General features: G+C 46.2%; 1 protein-coding gene across 6 annotated transcripts in view; it reads right to left on the reverse strand.

The window, feature by feature from the left end:
- grip1 (glutamate receptor interacting protein 1) overlaps nt 1–18,037 on the reverse strand; it is a 35,374-nt gene extending 17,337 nt beyond the window's left edge. For 4 of the 6 annotated variants that reach the window (XM_030113107.1, XM_030113104.1, XM_030113101.1 and 1 more), the window contains exon 1: nt 9,365–9,503. In XM_030113107.1, the coding sequence (XP_029968967.1) occupies nt 9,365–9,497 (133 nt within the window). In that variant the 5' untranslated portion in view covers nt 9,498–9,503. Of the gene's footprint in view, nt 1–9,360; nt 9,504–17,780 lie in introns of those variants that run through there. The other 2 variants (XM_030113103.1, XM_030113106.1) reach the window with 2 other exon arrangements.
- Nucleotides 18,038–21,398: the final 3,361 nt, after the last annotated feature.

Here is a 21,398-nt window from a genome sequence, read left to right on the forward strand (position 1 = left end):
GCCTGCGCAGATGGAGGGAGGATGGAGACGAGTGGCGGATGCAGGAGGGGGAGGAGGCGGATCTGCTGCATGTGTTTGTGCAGCTGGATGGAGGGATGAGGAGGTGAAAATCAGAGGTGAGGAGAGGGAGGAGGGACCGGCAACAGGAAGTCACTTAACGGAGGAGGGAGGGAGGACAGGGGGAAAATATAAGAAATGAAGGAAGGGAACAAGGAAAGAATTCAGGAAGGGAGAAAAATAGAATGAAACCAGAGAGGAAAGAAGGAAGGAACAAAAAACGAAAGGAATGAAAAGACAGCAAGAGAGAAGAAAGGCAGAATGTGGAGAGAAAGAGAGGAAGCAGAGTGGAAAAGCAGAAAAAGGACAGAACGAACTGGAAGAGGCTGTGAAGGAGGGATGGAACGAGACAGATGTGAGAAAAGAGGGAAAGAAGCAGCGGAGGGAGGAGAACGCGCACTCCAGTTCCCATAATGCACCTCTCTCCCTGCCTCAGACGCCCGTCAGCAGGGCTGGACCACCCAGACCCTCAGGTGTGCTTCACCTGTGAGGGCTCCAGCCGTTACCGTGGTGACGGTGTGTGCATGCTCTGATTGGCTGACGAGACGCGTGCGCTCAGTCCGGCCCCGCCCACCGGCTGGACGCGCCTGATTGGCCGCTGCTCCTGCCGCAGGTAAACATGTAGGTCAGTGTTTCAGATTAGAGCAGATTAGTGTCGTCGTGCAGCTTTAAAGGGATTAACGGTGATTCTACTACCACTACTGCCCCCCCCCCCCACCCCCCCACAGCACACTGCCTCTGAGCTCTGCTGCCCCCTGCTGGAGCCTCCACAGCAGCACAACCAGCAGGACTCAGACTGAAGTACACACAGATCACAGACCCAGAAATACAAGATCCAGAACCACAGTGAACCAGAACCACCAGAACCGCCAAAACCGCCAGGAACACGATAAACCGGAACGCAAAGTCCAGACATCCCCGTCTGTCTGAGCTCAGCCTGAAAACCTTCAACCTTCTGAGATTCACAGAAAATCTTCAGATTCAGAGAACCGAAGCAACCGGAACCGTCAGATTGATGAGGATCCAGAAGAACCAGAACCTGAATTCAGAATCAAGAACCAAACCAAGAACGTCCGCCGAGATGCGAGAGAGATGGACCCAAAGGAACCAGAGCAGGAACCGAGAAGGCCCCAAATACACAAGAACCACCAGATACACACACACACACACACACACACACACACACACGGCTGGAACTGTTTCCATGGAAACAGGCTGATGAATAATTGAAGGGGGGAGAGCGACCCCGCGACGCACAAAGACCGATTTGGAGAGATGAAAAGAGTGCTTACACACACACACACACACACACACACACACACACACACAAACAATGTAAACACTCACAGACACGCAGGTGCAAAGACACTTATTTGTATGTATACAACTATCACACATGCTATCACATTTACAACACACACACACACACACACACACACACACACACACACACACACACACACACACACACACACAAACACACAAATTTAGGTGATCATGGTCACACTTCGGAACAACAAATTGAAGTGGTTTTTGTGTGTGTGTGTGTGTGTGTGTGTGTGTGTGTGTATGTGCGCGCGTGTTCATGTCAACACCCACTGCCCAAAGTCACACACGTGGGTTTGAGTCACCGTGACATCTTCTTATGTAAGTGTGCACGCACGCACACACACACACACACACACACACACACACACACACACACACACACACACAGTGATAATGACAGGGCTGGTGAGTTGGGGAGAGGACAGGACGGATGTGTGAACCTTTAATTAGTTGCTCGCGGTCTGAAATGTTAGCGAGGAGCAGATGGAACGCAGTGACATGCTGTAATCATCACACACACACACACACACACACACACACACACACACACACACACACACACACACACACACACACACACAAAGTAAGTTCCACAGAGGAGCTGTGCAGCAGGTTTCCGTCATAAACACCACCAGACCATCGAAGGTGCCACATATGGGGGGAGTCTAATGCTAAAGCTAACATTAGGCCAAGTGAGCAGCGAGAGACAGCAGCTCTGCAACAGCTAAATCAGAAATGTAATTAATTAGCATTGCTGCTAAGAGTGAAGGAGTTAAATTAGCGTCTTCCAAGTGAAAATTCATGACTGCGTTTTCCCATCAGGAAAGTTTTGCATTTACACGGCAACGTTTTGGAAACGATCTGGTTTTTATCCATCAGTTCAGTCGGGTGTAGAAGGCGTATTCACATCAGCAGCATTTCAGAAAAGTTGCATTTGGAGTCAGACAGAAAAATGCAACATTCAGCACCGTCAGCTGAAGCCGTTGCGTGAACTGGGCGTTACAGTGCGGCCTGCCGCCTGAGGGATTCCGAGGAGGAAAGCGAGGCTAACTGCTGGCGGTTGTTCGTTAATTCAGGGGAATTAATTACAGATGAGATGCAGATAACGATGCTGCGTCTCTCGGGAGGCTGAGCGCTGATTAAAGGTGAATCTGCTCCGCTCGGTGAAGCCGAGCCGCGATTGGCCGCGGAGCGGGAGCGGCTCCAGCGAGGCTCGCACGCGGACGGCCAAAAAAACCCCCAGAAAACAGATGAAGATGAAAGATGCTTCTGATCTGAACAGATTTATTTACTGGCTAAACGTTAGCCGCGGCCTCCTGCTGCTCCTCTCTGGTTCTCATCCTGTCGAACACGTTATGCTAACGAGGCGCCGCTCTAAACGCGTAATGAGCCCCTGAACTCGGCGAGCGGCTAACCATATGCTAATGTATTCCCCGTGATGCTTCGCCATGGCGACCGCGAGGCGAGGGGTGACATCAGAGGGGGGCGGGGCTTCAGGCCCTCAGCAGGTGACTCAGAGGTTTGAACAACATCCTGAATGCAGCCCTGGATGGACAACGCAGGATTAAATTCATCATCCAGACCTGGGGTGTTCAACCTGCGGCTCTGGAGCCACGTGTGGCTCTTCAGTCCCTCTGTAGCGGCTCCACGAAGCTTTCACAACGTGAAACGTGAATGGACATTGCACTTATTTTTATTATACTCACACACCACAGTACTGTTTGGTCGCTCTCGGTTCAAAAGGGATTCAAAAAAAGGTTCAAGTAAAATTGGGTAAAATAACTAAAACCACGAGAAGTGGGGAAAAAAGTGACAGAATGTCTTAAAAATCCGTGAAATGTCTAGAATTTCTAGAAGAACATAAGTATGTCTGGAAAAAGCTACAAAACTGCTTAAAAGGAGGTAAAATGGTTGACACAACTAAAATGTCAAAATTGTCAACAAAAAGTACTTGAAAATAGGAACAAAACTGTTAAAATCATGTACAAAAATAGGTTACATTTTCATTAGGGATGTGCGAGTACCGATACCAGGTATCGGTATCGGGCCGATACTGGCCGTATTTCAAGGTATCGGGTACTCGTGAAGGCTACCGATGCCAGCCGCCGATACTCACGGCAAGAAAACCCCACGCGTAGTAAGCCCTCCTCACCAGCAGTTGGCGGTAGTGCAACCAAATGGGATGCAAGCTGCCGACAAACATGAAGGAGGAAAAAGCTCCTCTCTGGAGCGCTGACAGGCGCAGGGCTTCACTGCAGCGGGCTGACTTCTCCATGAGTCTCATCCAGAGCAGAGACAACAGGATGAATCCAGAACGGCTGCTCGTCTCACCAAAACTCCGCCGGTGAGGAAATTCTTTTATACAAGTGAAAACGAGCCGAGCTTTGCAGAATGCTAACTCTGCAATGCTAAAATTGCTAAAGGAGGTGCGCGATGTTGTTCATTTACCACTAGTAATTTGTTTAAACATCTCAGGGCGAAGCTTGTGGACGAGAGTCTGACGCTGTTGTGCTGGAAAAAAGAAAACACCGGCAGCAACTCGACGGCAAACTCTGCAGAAGACCGAGAAACTGAAGAGCAGAGATCCGAGAGCAGCACAAATAACACGAGCAACTCTTTAAACTCAGGGGTTTTTCTATCTTTGACTTTAGTTCATAAAAAAAAATCATTAAAATTAGTACATTTAAAAACCTTAGTTTATGTAAAGTGTAAAACTCAGAGAAATTGTTTTATCTTGCACTTAATTTCATTTAAATAAGTGCAAACTCAGAGTTGCTTGTTTTATTTTTCAGACTATTATTTTGGACTTAAACGTAGTGGCTGGGCTGCCTTTTTATTGGAAATAAAATTCATTTTCAAAAATAATCTCATTGCATTATTTTACATTTTATGTATATAAAGTATCGGTATGCAAGTATCGGTATCGGTGAGTACTGAAGATGAAGTACTCGTACTTGGTATCGGTCTGAAAAAAAGTGGTATCGCACATCCCTAATTTTCATGACTCTGAACCCTCACTTCATAAATGCATTATAAGATAAACTTTTTGCAGGTGCAGCAAGACTATATATGAAACTCCGTGAGCTGCTTTGGCCTCATTTTAAAGGTTAAATGTGTTTTGCGGCTCCAGAACTACTTGACTTGGCGGAAAGTCACAAAAATGTCTCTTTTGGTCATACAGGTTGCAGAACCCTGTTGCAGAATGATGAAATGGAAATCAAAGGGGAAGACCGGTAATTTCTCCAGACCTGAATCCAGCAGAAAGCCTCCGGGCTGCGCTGAGTCACCCTCAGCTAGCATGTGCTGCTAGCCCTACCGTCAGAATGTATGAAATCATTCATGACGGTGAAATTCATTCTCTCATCAACATACGATCTTTAGCCTCATGTCAGTAACAGAAATGAATCCGGGCTGAAGCTCACGTTATTCACGGCGCCGGGATGCCGGGAGCGGCGAGGCTAACGAGGCTAACCAGGCTAACGAGGCTAACGAGGCCGGCGACGACGAAATGGAAGAAAAATCCAGGACAGCTCCACACACCGGACAGCGGCGCAGGAACACAGAGTGTCTGGAGGTCAGGCAGTCAACCGGCCTTAAAGCGCCTTCAGATACGATCACACGCTGCACTAGGCAGACACACACACACACACACACACACACACACACACACACACTGAGGTTCATTTCAGCCCTGAATCAGTTTTTAGCATCAAAACACACAAAGCGCACAGACCTGCTTCTCTTCATCTACAAACACACATTTACACACACACACACACACACACACACACACACACACACACACACTTTGTGTTATTTCAGGATCTGTGGCTGTTAATTATTTCACAGACAGAGCTAAAAGGTGTCGCTAGCCGCGGTGACGGCGTGTGAATCCTGTCAGGCGCGCCGGTGAAGGCGCCACCGAGCATCGAGCAGCGAGCAGCGGCAGTCCGAGCTTCTGCGCAGGAAGACGTGTGAGGCGCGATCGTCTGCTGGTTTGTGTTGAGTTTGTGGTGATTTGTGGGAACGTGAGCAGCAGCAGTTCGGCACAGCTTCGCAACAACCTTCCAACAACGTCTCAACACTCTTTCCAACCACTTCCTGGTATATTTTTAATTTCCACAACTTCCCGACACTGTTTTGAACGAGGTTTTCACAGAAGAGCAGCTTCAGAATGACGTCCAAACATGAAGCAAACAGCAGCTGTTGCACTGCTGCGGCTAAAGCTGCTGATTCATTTCACTTTCTGAAACATGTCATGTCAGGTCATGATAAAAGCGGAGGATCCTCGACAGTGTTTTCTGGTTCTTCGATAACGAGTTGCCCTCCAGGATCCCAAGGTGCTTCGAGTGAATATTAACATTTTTGTGGCCAATTTTACCAAAAGCAGCTGCATTTTATGGTTTTATTGGTGAAACTGAGGGAAAAACAGTAGAAATGTAAGTCAGGGGAGCAAAGTGTGATTTCCTAGAACTACTGCCTCCTAAAAAGAAGTCAAGAAACATTTTCTGTGCATAAAATCACATTTCAGATTCCAAAACAGCTGCAAATGCTTCAGTTCTATGCTTCCATTTGATTCAATTTGCTTGAAATACGACGGGCACTAACGTTTTAGTGGTCGATTCTCTCAAATCGAGTCACAACAACAACCAGAAACAACAGCGAGGCGTCAGCGCTGCAGATTTACGGCTGTGGAATCTGAAACAATGACAGCATTTTCTCTGCTTTGTGGTGGAAACTGTTGAATCACTGAGCAGTTCTGCTTGTTTTTTCCACCACAAAGCTTCAGTCCATCACAAAGAGTTTATTCCAGCATGTCGTGTTTTTATCTCCAGTCTTTCAGATCTAACCTCAGGTAAGTCACCGGTCAATCACAGCTTCAGCTCGTGTCGTCTCATGCTGGCAGCCTTAACAGTCGAAGTTACAACAGCTCTCTAGTTATCAGCTACTGTTTCCATTTCCTGTGTTCAAATTTAGCGCTGAAATACTTTTCCCAGCGTTAAAATGCTGTTTCCATTACTGACAGTGATACGAGGCGTGGTTCTGTTCCCATAATTCACCGCTTTCAGCTGGTTTTCCCTCCTCCGGACTCCAGCTGAGTCCAGGAGCAGGAAGTTTACGAACAGGAAGAAGGAACCTGATTGGTGCAAAGTGATGAAGCCATAGAGAGAGCCGTGGTTTTTCACAGGCAGCTTCTCAATGGAAGTAGTAACAACATGTATCTGGGTCAGCAGATGTATGTCAGTGAATGTAGATCAGCTACAGATGAAATCTGATTGGTTCCAGCTCCAGGTGGGGGTTTGATCGGGGCGGTGCACCTGTCACACGGTAATGCTGCGTTTCGAAGGCGAGGACAGAAACCTCCCGCAGAGCAGGAGGGCAAAAGCTGGCTTGATCGTGATTTTCAGTGTGAGTACAGACGGTGAAAGCAGCAGGGCCTCGCCATCCGTCAGACTCTCAGGGTTTCCGGCAGGAGGAGTCAGAAAAGTTCCCACAGGGAGAACCGGCTCGCTGCCGCCCGGCGCTCATAGCGGCGTCGCTCTCTGATCCTTCGATGTCGGCCCTTCCTCTCGCTGTGAAGCAGAATCCACCAAGCGCTGGACTGTTCACCCACGAGGCGGTTTGAGTAGTGAGACTGCTGAGTTTCACCCTGCTGCTGATGAGGTGCTGCAGCAGTAATAATGATAATACTATCATTAAAAGCTTCATCAATAAATTAAATTACTGCTGTCGATTTTAATCGCGTTAATTGCGATTAATTCATGGACGGCTGTCAAAGATTAATTTTTTGTAAATCACGATTAATCACAGACTTAAGGTCAGCAGTTGGCGAGGAGACAAAACTCATCTCACTGTCATCGAGACACTGTTAGGGTTACCTATGCACCTGTACCTGAGCAGTGCAGGTGCATTATGGGACACTTTTCCATTCCTGCGCAGCACATGTGCATTATGGGACATTGTTTTTGTACAGGTGCATTATGGGACATTTTTCCATTCCTGTTCAGTACCAATGCATTATGGGGCATTGCTTTTGCATTATGAGGATTAGATTCTTCATTTGAAGTTTGATGTTACAAATATCCTCTTGTGGCCGTTTATGTTTTGGTGATCTTCTGTGTTAATTACAAATTCACAAATTGCACGATTAATGGTGATTAACTATGGTCAGAGTTGTGATTAATTAGTTAAATTGTTTTCATCGATTGACAGCACTAAATTAAATATACTTTATTGTGTTTTGCAAAAAAACATCATCCTCTGATTTGCACAGCTGCTCATTTGCATATCTAGGTCAAGTTAGATGATGACATCATTTAAAACCGATACATTGTTGCGACTCCTCAGTCAGGAAAGTTCTAAATGACATCATCATGCAGAGACACAGCCATAGAGCCCTGATCATTAACGTACAGACATCTACTGACATACATCTATTGTGTTTTATTATTCTTTCACAAATAAAGAAATGCTACCGACAGCTATGAATCAAACGGTGTCTTGTCTCATAGTAAAACACATGGACATTTCAGAGCGGAGGACAGATCCTCAGTGTGTCAGGCTGTCCTCGCTCTGAGGTTTCTCTGTGTTTCTGAGGTGAGGAGCAGAAGCAGCGGCGCCTCGTCTGTTCTTCCACACATTCTTCACATTCCAAGGTACACACTTCCTCCCTTGTCATTACCCACAACCCACCTGGACCCCTCCCCCACCCCGTCACCGGGATACCTGAGTGTGTGTTTGTCTGTGTGTGTGTGTGTGTGTGTGTGTGTGAGCTGTAACTGAATCCCAACCATCATCTATAATACAGCAGCAGGAACACACACACACACACACACGACTTTGGCTCCAAAGGTGGAACGTTTCGAAAACACTCCGTCTCCACGCAAACAATGGAAACGCAACTTTGTGAAAATGCTCCTACAGCAAATGGCTGTAGTAAATAACTCACACATGCATGTGTTAAAGGACAGTATCAAGGTTTGGCTCCAGAGAGTCACGACTCAGACTCTGTTTTCATGATGTTGTCGTGTAAACGCGGAACTTTTCTGAAACGAAACATAAAAACACCCTTTATCACGACCAACTCTGACATTACACCCCATCGTCAGAAACCAACTTCACTCAGCTCGGCGGATATAAAACACACACCGGTATGTTGATGTCTCTTCAGAGGAAACACACACTGACCTTCGACCTCAAGCCCCGGCGAATAAAGCGTGTTTCTGTTTCATCAGAGGAAACCTCACTCTAAGTAAAAGCTACAGCAGAGCCAGGGTTTCACCTGAAACGGTGTGTGATCACACACACCGTCTTGTTTCCACACGACGGCGCACACGTGAGCGTGTGAGCCGCCTCAGTCCCCACAAATAAAACACACCAGCGCCTATTGTTTCCTTCAACAATAGGCTCTGATCACACACACACACAGAAGACACACACAGTCATGTTATTGTCACATCACAGCGAGAATGTTCCAGCAAATAAAGCATGAACACACCAGACCACACACACACACACACACACACACACACACACACACACACACACACACACACACACACACACACACACACACCCGAGCCAATTAAAGAACACACAGTCATGGTTTTGTCATTTGAGAGCATCCAGTGTCACCTGTGACCTGCCCGAGTCCCCACAGATAAAACACACCTGCTGTCAGGCTGAACCTCCTCACACACACACACACACACACACACACACACACACACACACACACACACACACACACACACACACTCACACACACACACCCACGCACACACACACACACACACAGATATGCTTTTGTCACATAAGACGGCTGCTACTCAGCCAGACCAGGATCAGGTCCCTAAAACATGACCCAGGGACGTCCTCACAGCATGACTCACACACACACACACACACACACACACACACACACACACACACACACACACACACCCAGTGGTAATGTGCCTGGGGCCTGGGGACTCACTCAGGAGGTGTGTGCTGTACTTGCTGGTGTAGTAGTAAACGTCCTCGTATCCTTCCTGGTAGTCGTCGTCGGCGCGGTACCGCCGGCGCCGCCTCCTGCTGAGGAGGCGCAGCAGGGCCATGAAGCGCTCCATCCTGCCTGCGGCGGCGGACCGGCGCCGGGTCCCGACTGGGCCGGACCGGGACGCAGAGCGGAGCCCGGGGAGGGAGAGGGATCGGGTTTCCTCCTCCTCCTCCTCGCTGGCGGCTGCACACACCTCTGGACGTCGCACGCCTCCGCCGGCACACACTCGCCCATTCACTCGCTCCGCTGCCTCTTTGTATGCTCCGTCTCTCCGCAGCCTCTCCTCCTCCTCCTCCTCCTCCTCCTCCTCCTCCTCCTCTTCAGCTCCCGTCTTTCGGCTGTTGGTGCATCTCGCCGGGCTCGGCCAATCGCAGCGCCCCGCCGCTCGCGCGCACACGCACGCACACGCTGGCACGTGCACAGCGGCGCTGCTCCGCTGTGAACGGCAGCTCTCGCCCGGCTCAGCCCTCCTTCCCTCCTTCCCTCCGTCAGCTCCTTCGCTCCTTTGTTACGTCGTCCTGATGCCTCCTCTGATCTCCTCCTCCTCCTCCTCCTCCTCTTCCTCGCTCACACACTCTTCCTCACGGCGAGGGGGGAGGGGAGGGGAGCCGGCGTGCATTCAGAGTAATTACAGAGAGAGCAGGAAGAGGATGGAGAAGGAGGTGAGGAGTGAAGGAAGGAGACCAGAGGAGAAAGGAGGTGAAGAAAGGAGACGAGGAGGCGATGGAGAGATCTGAAGAAACAGGAAGGAAGGGAACTAAAAGGAAGAGTTAAAGGAGGAAGCGAGGACAGGAAACAGGAAGCAAGGAGACAAAACCAGGAGAAAGGAAAGGAAAACAAGGAAAGGAGGACACAAAGCAGGAAAAGATCATGGAAAGAAAAAAGAAACAAAGAGGAAAAATAAGGAGAGAGACGTGGAAACAAGGCAAGTAAAAAGGAAAGAAGGGAAGAAGAAATAATTAAAGAAGGAAATGAAGCAACAAGGAGACACAACAGGAAACAAGGAAATAAGGAAGAGAGACCAGGGAAGGAAAAAAGAGAGGAAACATGAAACAGGAAACGGGGAAAGGAAAATAAGCTGAATAAAAGACAGGAACTATGCAGAAGAAAGGAGGAGAGGAAATATAAAAAAAAGGAAAGAAGAAAAAGAGACAAGGAGAGGAAACAGGAAACAGGGAGAGAGGAAAGGAAAGGTGAATTAAAAAGGGGGAAGGTGGGAAATTAATGAAGGAAAAGCAGCAGGTGAGAAGAGGAGAAATGGAAGATCAGGTCACGAGGGAAGTGAAGGAGTCGAGGTAAGAGAGGAGAGGAAAGAAGGAAAACTACCGACTCCATTTAAATCCACCTCCTCTCCTAAATCACAGAGATTTCTTCATCCATTCAAGTTTTATTCATTTTATAAAATCAGTTTCTGGTTTTGACAAAAAAAAAGGAGCAATAAGTATTAAAACCAACTTGAAAACAACCAAGTTTTTATTTATTCGTCCAGCAGGTTGTTTGTTTTTACTTTGATTAAACTTAATGAATGTTTATTGTTCACGATTCTACAGTCAATATTATTTACAAAAAAACTTGTATTTATTTAGACTTTTTCATGATGAATTAAAAAATACGTCTTTTACTCAACTCAGCTGCCCTCCGACGTCTTCATCTTTATTTTCACTGATAAATTTATTTTTTTAAAGACGAAAAATCTTTTAGAATCACACGTGTTCATGTTCAGAGAAACTCACTTCAACATGAACACACACACACACACACACACACACACACACACACAAACACACACAGCGACTGAGTGTGTGCTGAGAAATGCTGCTAATAAACTTTCAGTCCATTTTTAGTTCTGCTTTTCTGGTGCAACCGGACACGTCTCACACACACACACACACACACACACACACACACACACACACACACACACACACACACACATTAAGTGTGACCTCTGACTGACAGCTGCTCCGACAGGAAGTGCTGACCTCTGACCCCTGTCACGTTCTGACAGTTTGTACACACCCCAAAAACTGCTGATGGAAATATGACGGCACACACACACACACACACACACACACACACACACACACACACACACAAACCTCCACCCTAAGGTGGGGAGTCAGAAATGACAGGTGAGCTGCCGGACAGCTCGTCTCTGATTGGACGGCTGCCTGCTGCTACACCTGGAGTCTGTCCTGCACCTCCGCCTGGTGGCCACTGCAGGGAACTGCAGGAGTCTGGGGGTGGAAACAGTTCAGGGGCTCCTAATGTGCAGAAAAACGACCCATGATGCAGTGGGGCGGCGTGCAGACAGGCGGTGATTGATAAAGCCTGAGGGAGACGGAGAGAGACGGGAGGGAGGCCGAGGTCTTAATGGAGTGCTGAGTGACTGACCCTGATTCCTAATGGACACACACACACACAAACATACACACACACACACACAACAGATGACAGACACTACAGTCCGACTGCATCTTATGATACACAAAAGGATCAGAGACACAAACAAAAAGTGCCCACAAGAAAAAGGCAAAAAGTGACGTACAATCTGCACAAAAACACAAAAAGACACACAAAATGTCAACGAAGAGACGTGGAATTATATACATATGAAAAAAAATGAGGGCTAAATGACCAAAAGGCACAAAAAAAAGGGAAGAAAATGTCGCCGGATGGGCAGAGAGAAAACAAAAAAACCATCATCCAAACATCAGAAACACAAGAACCACAAAGAAATAAGAAATCAACAAAGTTCAAAACCACACAAACGTAACAAGACGAGCCGAATAAATACCCAAGAACAAACAGAGAAAAGACAAAAGTGATCAAAACGAGTCTAAAATAACATCAAAAGATGCACAAAGGCAACAAATTACAGAAAAAAAATGAACACATGTGGACATAAAACGGCCACGAGGACAGAAAACATTTTTGATTGAGTTAAAGTAGACTGAGGACGATTTAAGACGGACTGGAAAAGACTGCTTTAAGGTGGACTGACAATGAGTGGCTTAAGGTGGACTGACAAACGGCAGATTTAAGGTTGATCAGGGAAAAGCTATTTTAAAGTGGTAGTGTAAGACAGGTGGACAGGAAGATTTAAGGTGGAATGATGACAGGAAGACAGCGGACTGAGGACAGACGGTGTCTTAATGTGGACCAAGAGCAGGCTAACTTAAGGTGGACCGAGGACAGGCTGATTTAATCTGGACCAGGACAGGCTGATTTAAGGTGGACTGAGGACAGGCTGATTTAATTTGGACCAGGATGGGCTGATTTAAGGTGGACTGAGGACAGGCTGATTCGAGTTGGACCAGGACGGGCTGATTTAAGGTGGACCGAGGCCAGGCGGCGCTCTGCGGCTCGTGTTTTGTTTGCGGAGCTCACACTCGGAGTTATCAGGCGGCTGCAGCTGGCAAACACACACAGACGAGGACAAAGGAGGATAAAAAGCACAGAGGCACACTCCTCTCTGCAGCTTTTACTCTCTCACAAACACACAGATACTCTCTGACACTGTGTGAGTGTTTGTGTGTGTGTGTGTGTGTGTGTGTGTTAATGAGCGTTTAGTGTCGGTCTACTCATGCTGGGATTATCCGAGTGGAAAATGAGTGAGTGTGTGTGATGCCAGCAGCTCGGCCATCCACCTGGACGACGCCCAGGGCCCTCAGTGTGTGTGTGTGTGTGTGTGTGTGTGTGTGTGTGTTGCAGTGTAACAGATGAAGGACTGTGGAGCAGATTACACTCCTGAATGTGTTTCTCTCTGGAGTGGATCCAGCACGGCGGCTCGGGGTTTTCTTTGTGTTTCAGCAGAAATCTGATCACATGTCCTCACCTGGACTCCTCAGATCCAGCAGGGAGGACACTGTCATTACTGGAGGCGGCACTGTGTGTGTGTGTGTGTGTGTGTGTGTGTGTGTGTGTGTGTGTGGAACACTGCTGGATTTAAGTGAGTGTGCAGAGACGAGCGTCTTAGGTCTTAGCTCCACAGCCACAGAAACACCGACTGTGATTCGCCTTTTTTTAAATCCCCACTATGTCGTCTCCCACTGCTTTGTGGAGCCGCTTTAAGGCGGAATGGTGGATATAATGTGGAGACGCCGGGACGCCGCAGCCGTCCAAAGCACTTACATCTTCACGATCACGTGGGTCCAAGACGGAGAGACGGTTTTCAGCTGAACCCCTGATAAAAACCACCAAACTGAACTAAGACACAGCCGGTCCAGTCGTCTCAGTCCACCTTAAATCAGGCTGAAAACGGCAGCTGGAGTCAAACCTGATCCAACCAGAACCTCCGGAGAACCCAACAGGACACAGAACCTTCACACGAGTTCTGAGACCACACAGTCACCTCTGTATAGCCACCTTCAACAGACACACACACACACACACACACACACACACACACACACACACACACACACACACACAACCACACACACACACAAAGTCAGCAGTTTGTTCCTCAGAGTCATGGTGGGCGAGAAACATGGACAGAGAGAGAGAGAGAGAGAGAGAGAGAGAGAGAGAGAGAGAGAGAGGCTGGGTAAAAATGTGTCAGAGACGATAGGGATAATACATTAAGCTGAGGAAAATGGATGTAAACACACTCTGCGGCACGCGCACGCACACACACACACACACACACACGCACACACACACACACACACACACACACACACAGGGAGTGAAGTCTGCTTCAGTAATCCTGAGGACAAAGATGAGCAGAGTTCTGACATCAGCACCTCTTAAAGGACACTGACTGTGTGTGTGTGTGTGTGTGTGTGTGTGTGTGTGTGTGTGTGTGTGTGTGTGTGTGAGGCAGCAGGGAAAATGGTTTGTGACATTTGTGTGTGTGCATTTGTGTTAAAGCCATTTTCTCTGCTTCTTAGTCAAAAAGCTGAAAATGGTGACTGATGTCATGCTGTGACACACACACACACACACACACACACACACGCACACACACACACACACACACAGACACACACACACACACACACACACACACACACACACACACCACGTTGTGTGATTTCTCTCGTTTTGCTTGAAGTGACGACGCTCTGAAATCGACCTCCCGCCCGCCGCCTGCAGAGCGAATCGTTTCCTGAAGCTTCCGGATCTTTCCGGAGCTTTCTGGAACCGTCCGCGGCGCCACACCAGCGTCAGCGGGAGTGTACATGTACGTGTGTGCATGTGAATGACTGACGAGTCACCCTGGCTGCGAGCTGAGGGAGCTGGAGGCCGGCCTGCGGGGGGGGGGCTCCTAACGGCCTCTCGACTGAACCAGGTTGAGCTGAAAGGCTCCCGCCGTCTGCTGAGCAGAGCATCATGGGAAGCCCAAGAAGCATGGAACAGGCATGACAGAGAAAAATGGCACCTGGAGCCAAACCCAGATCAATGCGGGGTGATATATCTGTATTCACACAAAAACTGTGAAACGATCCAGCCCAAAGCAGTGTGGAAATGACTCCACACTCGTTTAGAGGTCAGATCAAACTACTGCAATACCGGATCTAACAAGCCTGAGAAACGGTCCAAAGTTATGTAAAAGCAAATTACGGTAAAGAGCAGTTCAAACAAGTGCAAAACCAGTCCAAACCAGTTTAAAAACCAGTCCAAACCAGTTTAAAAACCAGTCTAAACCAGATTAAAAAACCAGTCTAAACCAGTTCAAATCAAGTCTATAAAAACCAGTCTAAACCAGTTAAAAATCCAGTCCAAACCAGTTTAAAAACCAGTCCAATGAAGTGTACAAAAACCAGTCCAAACCAGTTTAAAAACCAGTCTAAACCACTTTAAAAACCCGTTTAACCAGTTCAAAAATGAATCTAAAAACCTGTCCAAAACAGTTTAAAAACCAGTCCAATCGAGTGTACAAAAACCACTTTAAAACCAGTCCAAAATAGTTTGAAAACCACTCCAAATTGGTGTTGAAAAAGGTCCAAACTAGTTCAAAATTACTTTGAATTCATGCTAAAAGCAGCCCAAACCTGTTTAAAAACCATCAAACTAGAGCAAACGCATTCCAAACTAGTGTAAATAGTCCAAACTCGGTAAAAACCAGTCCAAACTACTGCAAATACCATCGTAAACTGGAGTAAAAACTAATCCAAATTAAAGCAAAAACCAGTCCAATCCAGTTTCCAGCCAGTCCGAACATGTTAAAAACCAGCTCAAAGCCGCCATTTTCCTTTTGGGAGTGTGGAGGGTGATTCACAGAGTGACATGAACCTGTACCAACCGACACGCCTGCACCGTGTTACTACAGCCCGTCGTACAGCGAGCCTCTGATGCTTCGTCTATTATTTACCTGCTGTCTATTTTTACTGAGCGGCTTCAGCTGAGATGCTTCCTGCTGCTGTTTGAGGGGTTTCGCTGCTAAAGCCTGCGCCTTGTTTTGGCTGCTGTGAAGGACCCAAACAGGCATCATGCTATTATCTCCAGTGTGTGTGAGTGTGTGTGTGTCAACATTTAACTCCTACTTTAACTGTAACTTGCTGATTGCCTACTAATTGGTTCCTTAATTAACCATTCGATTTGGGTTTTATTTTCGCTCGACACGTTTCATGTGTAAAAACTCACGTTCATTTATTTGACTGTCAAACTGAAATTACCAGCTGATTTCAGAGTGTACAACAGTAACAGTTTAAGCACAGTCCTTTAACAATAATATGCATTTTTCTATCCAGGATTTCAATTTACTCGATGTAGAAATAAAACAGTGTTGGCAAAGATTAGAGAGCGTCTTCGATGTAGCTTCAGCCAATATCCAGATTACAGGGCATCGCTCTAACCACTGTAACCGAACCCACACCACATACATCTCGCATCAGGCTTTCATATAAATTGTTTCACACTGAGCGCTCATGTCCGGCTGAACGGCAGATTTTCTCATGTTTCGTACATGAAAAGATTTATTTATGAACAATTACGTAGATCGGCTGGGTGATGTGTGCGAGCTTGAAGGAAAGGTCACTCTATATATGGCCTGATTGAGCATTTTTAATGAGGGCAAAATGAAAACCGTGTTGAAATATTGAGATCTGGAACGATACTGTGAGGCGTGAGTGAAAATGTAAAGAATTGGGGGAAAAAAATAACTAAATCCAAGGAATTTCAGAGGTTGTGGGTTCAAATATTGGAGCGTATCAGAGGCTATTTGACGATTACACAATCACACCACTTGGTAAGGTTTACGGAAAACGTGTCATTCAGCTTAAAATGATCATTTTTGACATGGCGACAGTAAACATGTCCTCACAGGACGTCTCCGTTCACACGACAACTTTTTCAAGTGAGAAGGGAAAACTATTGTCATGTTGCAAAATCAAACTACAGCGCCAACTTGTGGCCTGGCATGTGAAGTGCATCTTTATTGCTGTTTCTGGATGAACATTTTCAAAACGACATTTCTGAATCGAAAACATGAAAACGATGAGATTTCCTTCAAACGCTGTCGGGGAAACACTGAACACTACACCGACTCACTACCGCCACCTGAGGCCCAGAGGTGGTACTGCAGAAACCTCACATAACTCATCAGCGTTTGGTCCTGGATGGAGTGAAGGCGGCGTCACCGCGGTTTAATGCGCCGCTGCACGCAGCCCCGTGCTGAATGAATGGAGGGGTGTTGTGAAAACATTGGTGGTGCAGCTCCGTGGTGCCTCAAAACAACACGCTAGATTCGGCGTGACGGACAAAAAGCGCGGAGCGGCCAGCGCTCGGGCGAACGTTCACCGGATTCACCGGTAACTAACGTCACCGCAGCAACACACACACACACACACACACACACACACACACACACCAACACACACACACACACACACACACACACAAGGGCAGACCCTCCGGTTGACCAACCGTTGATCCTCGCCCCGGTTTTCTCCGCTGGCTACAGCCCGCTCGCGGCGCCACTGAAAGCGGCGGTCGCTCGGTAACCGTTAACCGGTGGTGACCGCTCGTAACCAACCGCACGCGGCGTCAGAGTGGAGAATGTTCATTAAAAAAAAAATAAAATAAAAATGAAATACAGTCACCGGAACGTCACCGTAACCTCAACCGTTGCGTCAGATTAACACACACACAATCACACACACACACACGGTATCAGTTACCAACTTTCTCTAATTTAACGGCAGACACCGTGTGCGCGAGCTCCACCGGCGGCGCCAATCCACGCTGCACGAGCGATTGCACCGGCGATAATTAGTAGACGCGCGCGCACACACATATATGCATATATGCACGCGCGCTCACACATCCACACGCGCACGCACACAGACACACAGCGCTCGCCGGTCGTGCGGGCGGCTCGGTGCGGACGCTCGGTCCGGGCGCTCACCTCCCTCCTGGTCCGGTTGGAGACAGGCCGGGATGTTTTTCTTCCAGCCGGGCATGATGCACCTCAGGGCGGATAGGGAGTCCAGGGCGGCCCGCTAGCAGACACACAGCAGCAGCGGCGGCGGGAGCAGCAACATGGCTAGTTAGCTTTAGCATGAGCGGCTACGCTGACACAAGGACCACCTCCCCGGCGCGCTGCCTCTCTACCTCTCTCTACCTCCCTCTCTCTATCCCTACCTCTCTCCCTATCCCCACCTCCCTCTCTCCACCTCCCTCCTCTCTCTCTATTTTTGCCGTCCAGCTCTCCCTCTTTATTTCTCCCTCTCTCTCCCTTCATCTCATCCCATCCATCCCTCCTGAGGACCAAAAAAGGAGAGATGAGGAGAAAACGTGAACAAACGTGAACAAGTCTCTCTCATCCCTCCACTCTCAATCCATCCTTCATCCATTCATCTGACCGCAGGCAGACACACCATCACCCCGAAACATGCAAAACGAGCAAACTATCTGAACTGCACGCCCCAAAATACATAAACAAGTCACACTCTGAAGGTAAACAACAAACAAGAGCTACTGCAAACATTAACAAATGGAAAAAAAAGACAGGTCAACAACAGAAAGGTTGAAAACAACCACAAAGAGAAACACACGAATGATGGAAAACAACAAACAGGTGAAACTACGCAGACACAAACAGAAAACAAAGAGTTTTAAAACAAACAGATGTAAACAACAGCAAATAAGTGGTGAAAAAACAGATGTAAACAAGCAGAAGTAACTAACGACAAATAAGAGGAATGCAAATAATTAGTAAATAAAAAAACAAACAAGCAGTAAATAACTTTAGAAAACAATCTAAAGGACAACACAAACATAGTAAACAACAGAAAATGCTAAGATAACACACTAATGGAAAACTACAAACAGAAATTCAACAACAATAAACAGAGGCAAAATGAAAAAGATCCAAACAAAAAACAAGACCAAAAAAAAAAAACAGAAAAATGAACAATTAGTCTGTTTGAATGTTTTCTTTGTTTGTAAACATGAGAGCTGATTAAAGTCAAATCACAGATTATTAATGTGTGTGTGTGTGTGTGTGTGTGTGTGTGTGTGTGTGTGTGTGTGTTTCATATTGAGGTCACTGTTTTTCCTTTTTGTCTACTAGCCTGCAGAGACTCTTTCTTCCACTTCACTGCCCCCTTTCCTTGGTCTCTCTCTCTCTCTCTCTCTCTCTCTCTCTCTCTCTCTCTCTCTCTCTCTCTCTCTCTTTCTCTCCCTCTCTCATATGGAACTGTTCTTCATTCTCATTCATCTTCTTTGATGTTTCCTCTTGTTTCTTCTCTGATATCAGCTGTTCATCATGTTTACACATCAATAATCTCTCACTCCCCGCATCTCTGATTTTCTCCTGCTTTAGATGTAAATCATGTTTTACTCGTTATTCATGAAACAATTATCATAAATTGTTGCTTTTGTCAAGATTAACGACATATTTTCATAATTTTACAATAAAACAGTCATTGTATCATATTGAATCTTATAGCATATTTTTATCAGCATGTTTATCCGCCAGGTTTTTATTGGTGTGTCATATTTCCAGAGGTAATTTCAAGTCATTTTGGAAATTGTATTGATGAATTTGCTTTTCTTTAAATGTTGAAAATTTCTTTAATAAAAAATGTATTAATCATTGTGGAGTTTGATCCTTTAATCATCTGAATTTTGTTGCAGATTTTCATTGTTTGTTGAAATTGTATTTTGATGCACGAATGTTTTGGTTCCATCTCATTTTTTGACTTTTATCGAGACTCTTTGTCTCATATCTTTATTTTCCAAGATTTACATCATTCTGAGTAGTGCAATAGTTTTAAAAACTGTTACCAACAGGTGATCAATAGAAGTTGGTGGAAATTGTTTTCATAATTTATGAAGCTGTTCTGGAATTGATTGACAGTAGTTCATTGAAAGTTAATGTAAAGATCATGTGACCATATGGAGAAACCTCAGCAGAGGAGAGGAGGAGGCGAATTCCTGCCGGGCGAGTCAGGACAGGAAGGGTGTGTGTGTGTGTGTGTGTGTGTGTGTGTGTGTGTGTGTGTGTGTGTGTGTGTGTGTGTGTAAGGGGCTAATACTGTTAAGTAAAGGTAAATGGTTGATAATAAGGCTAAATTGGTTGATGATAATTCTAAACAGAGTTAAAATGATGTTGAATTGTGCCACAAAAGGCCAATCCTGAACTCCATTAATGCTAATGTTGGTGATATTGATGCTAAACCTGGTGATAATGACGCCAGAGTGGAATATTAGACGAGAACACTTGACAAACCTAACACTGAGCTATATTAATGTCAAACTGAATGATGGAATAATGCTGCGCCTGGCTATAATGATGCTAAACAGGACTAAAGTAATGCTAAATTAGCCTAGCACAATGCCGAATTGGGCTACATTAATGCTAAATTTTAACATAAATTACTAGACTGAGCTATAATGGCTATAATAGCCTCGTTTAGCTATAATTTAGCTACCGCAATGCTAAATTGGCATGCAGTGATGGTAAAATGAACTATATAATGCAAAACTGAGCTGTAATAATGCTAAACTGGCCTCTAACTGGGCTATATTAATGCTAAATTGAAGTATATTATTACGAAACTAATTGATAATATTGTTAGATTGGACTAAAAAAGATGCTGAACTGAACGAGAATAATGCTGAATTGGACTAGAATTGGCCAAGAAAAATACCAAACTGGGCTACAGTAGCCCAGTTTCTCTATATTAATGCTAAATTTGCTCATAATAATATCAAAATTAACTATAAAAATGCAAAACTGAGCTGTAATAATGCTAAACTGGATCATAATCATGCTGATGTGGCCTGTGCTAATGCTAAATCATGTTTTCTTTGCAGATTTTTCACGTTCATCGCGGTGATCAGTTCAGGACTCAAATCTCAGTCACTCAACGTCTTCATCGCATTTCCTGTTCCATCATCATCATCATCATCATCATCATCCTGATGACTTCCTGAGCTGCATGAAGGAAGGCGAGGAGTGTTTGTGATGCAGCTGCAGCCTCGTTTCATAGATTACTGTCAAACTCACACACACACACACACACACACACACACACACACACACACACACAGTAAATCACAGCGTGCATATGTCAGTGGCTGCATTATGTGTCAACAGGGAGAGAGCGCCTGGGGGTTTGTAAACATCCCACTCAACTGATCTGTGACTCATCACACACACACACACACACACACACACACACACACACACACACACACACACAAATCTGTTTGAGGACTTTCATTGATATGATGTAACTGTGACTTGCAGGAGTGTTCTGAATATTTCTAACAAAGTGAGGACCGGCCATGCGTGCGCGTGCGCGCGCGCGCACACACACACACACACACACACACACACACACACACACACACGCCAGGTGGTGGAGGCCTTTGTGTGATTGTGTGCAGTCCTGCATGTGGCCTCAGCTTGGAGCCTCCTCCTGACATTTCTTATCTTCTGTCATTTAATTATTTTTTTTATCTGAAACATGTCAAAGCTAAAACTAAAAAAAGTTGTGAAACAAAGCTATATTAA

This window comes from Salarias fasciatus, chromosome 17 (assembly GCF_902148845.1).
Source record: "Salarias fasciatus chromosome 17, fSalaFa1.1, whole genome shotgun sequence".
NCBI lineage: Eukaryota > Metazoa > Chordata > Actinopteri > Blenniiformes > Blenniidae > Salarias > Salarias fasciatus.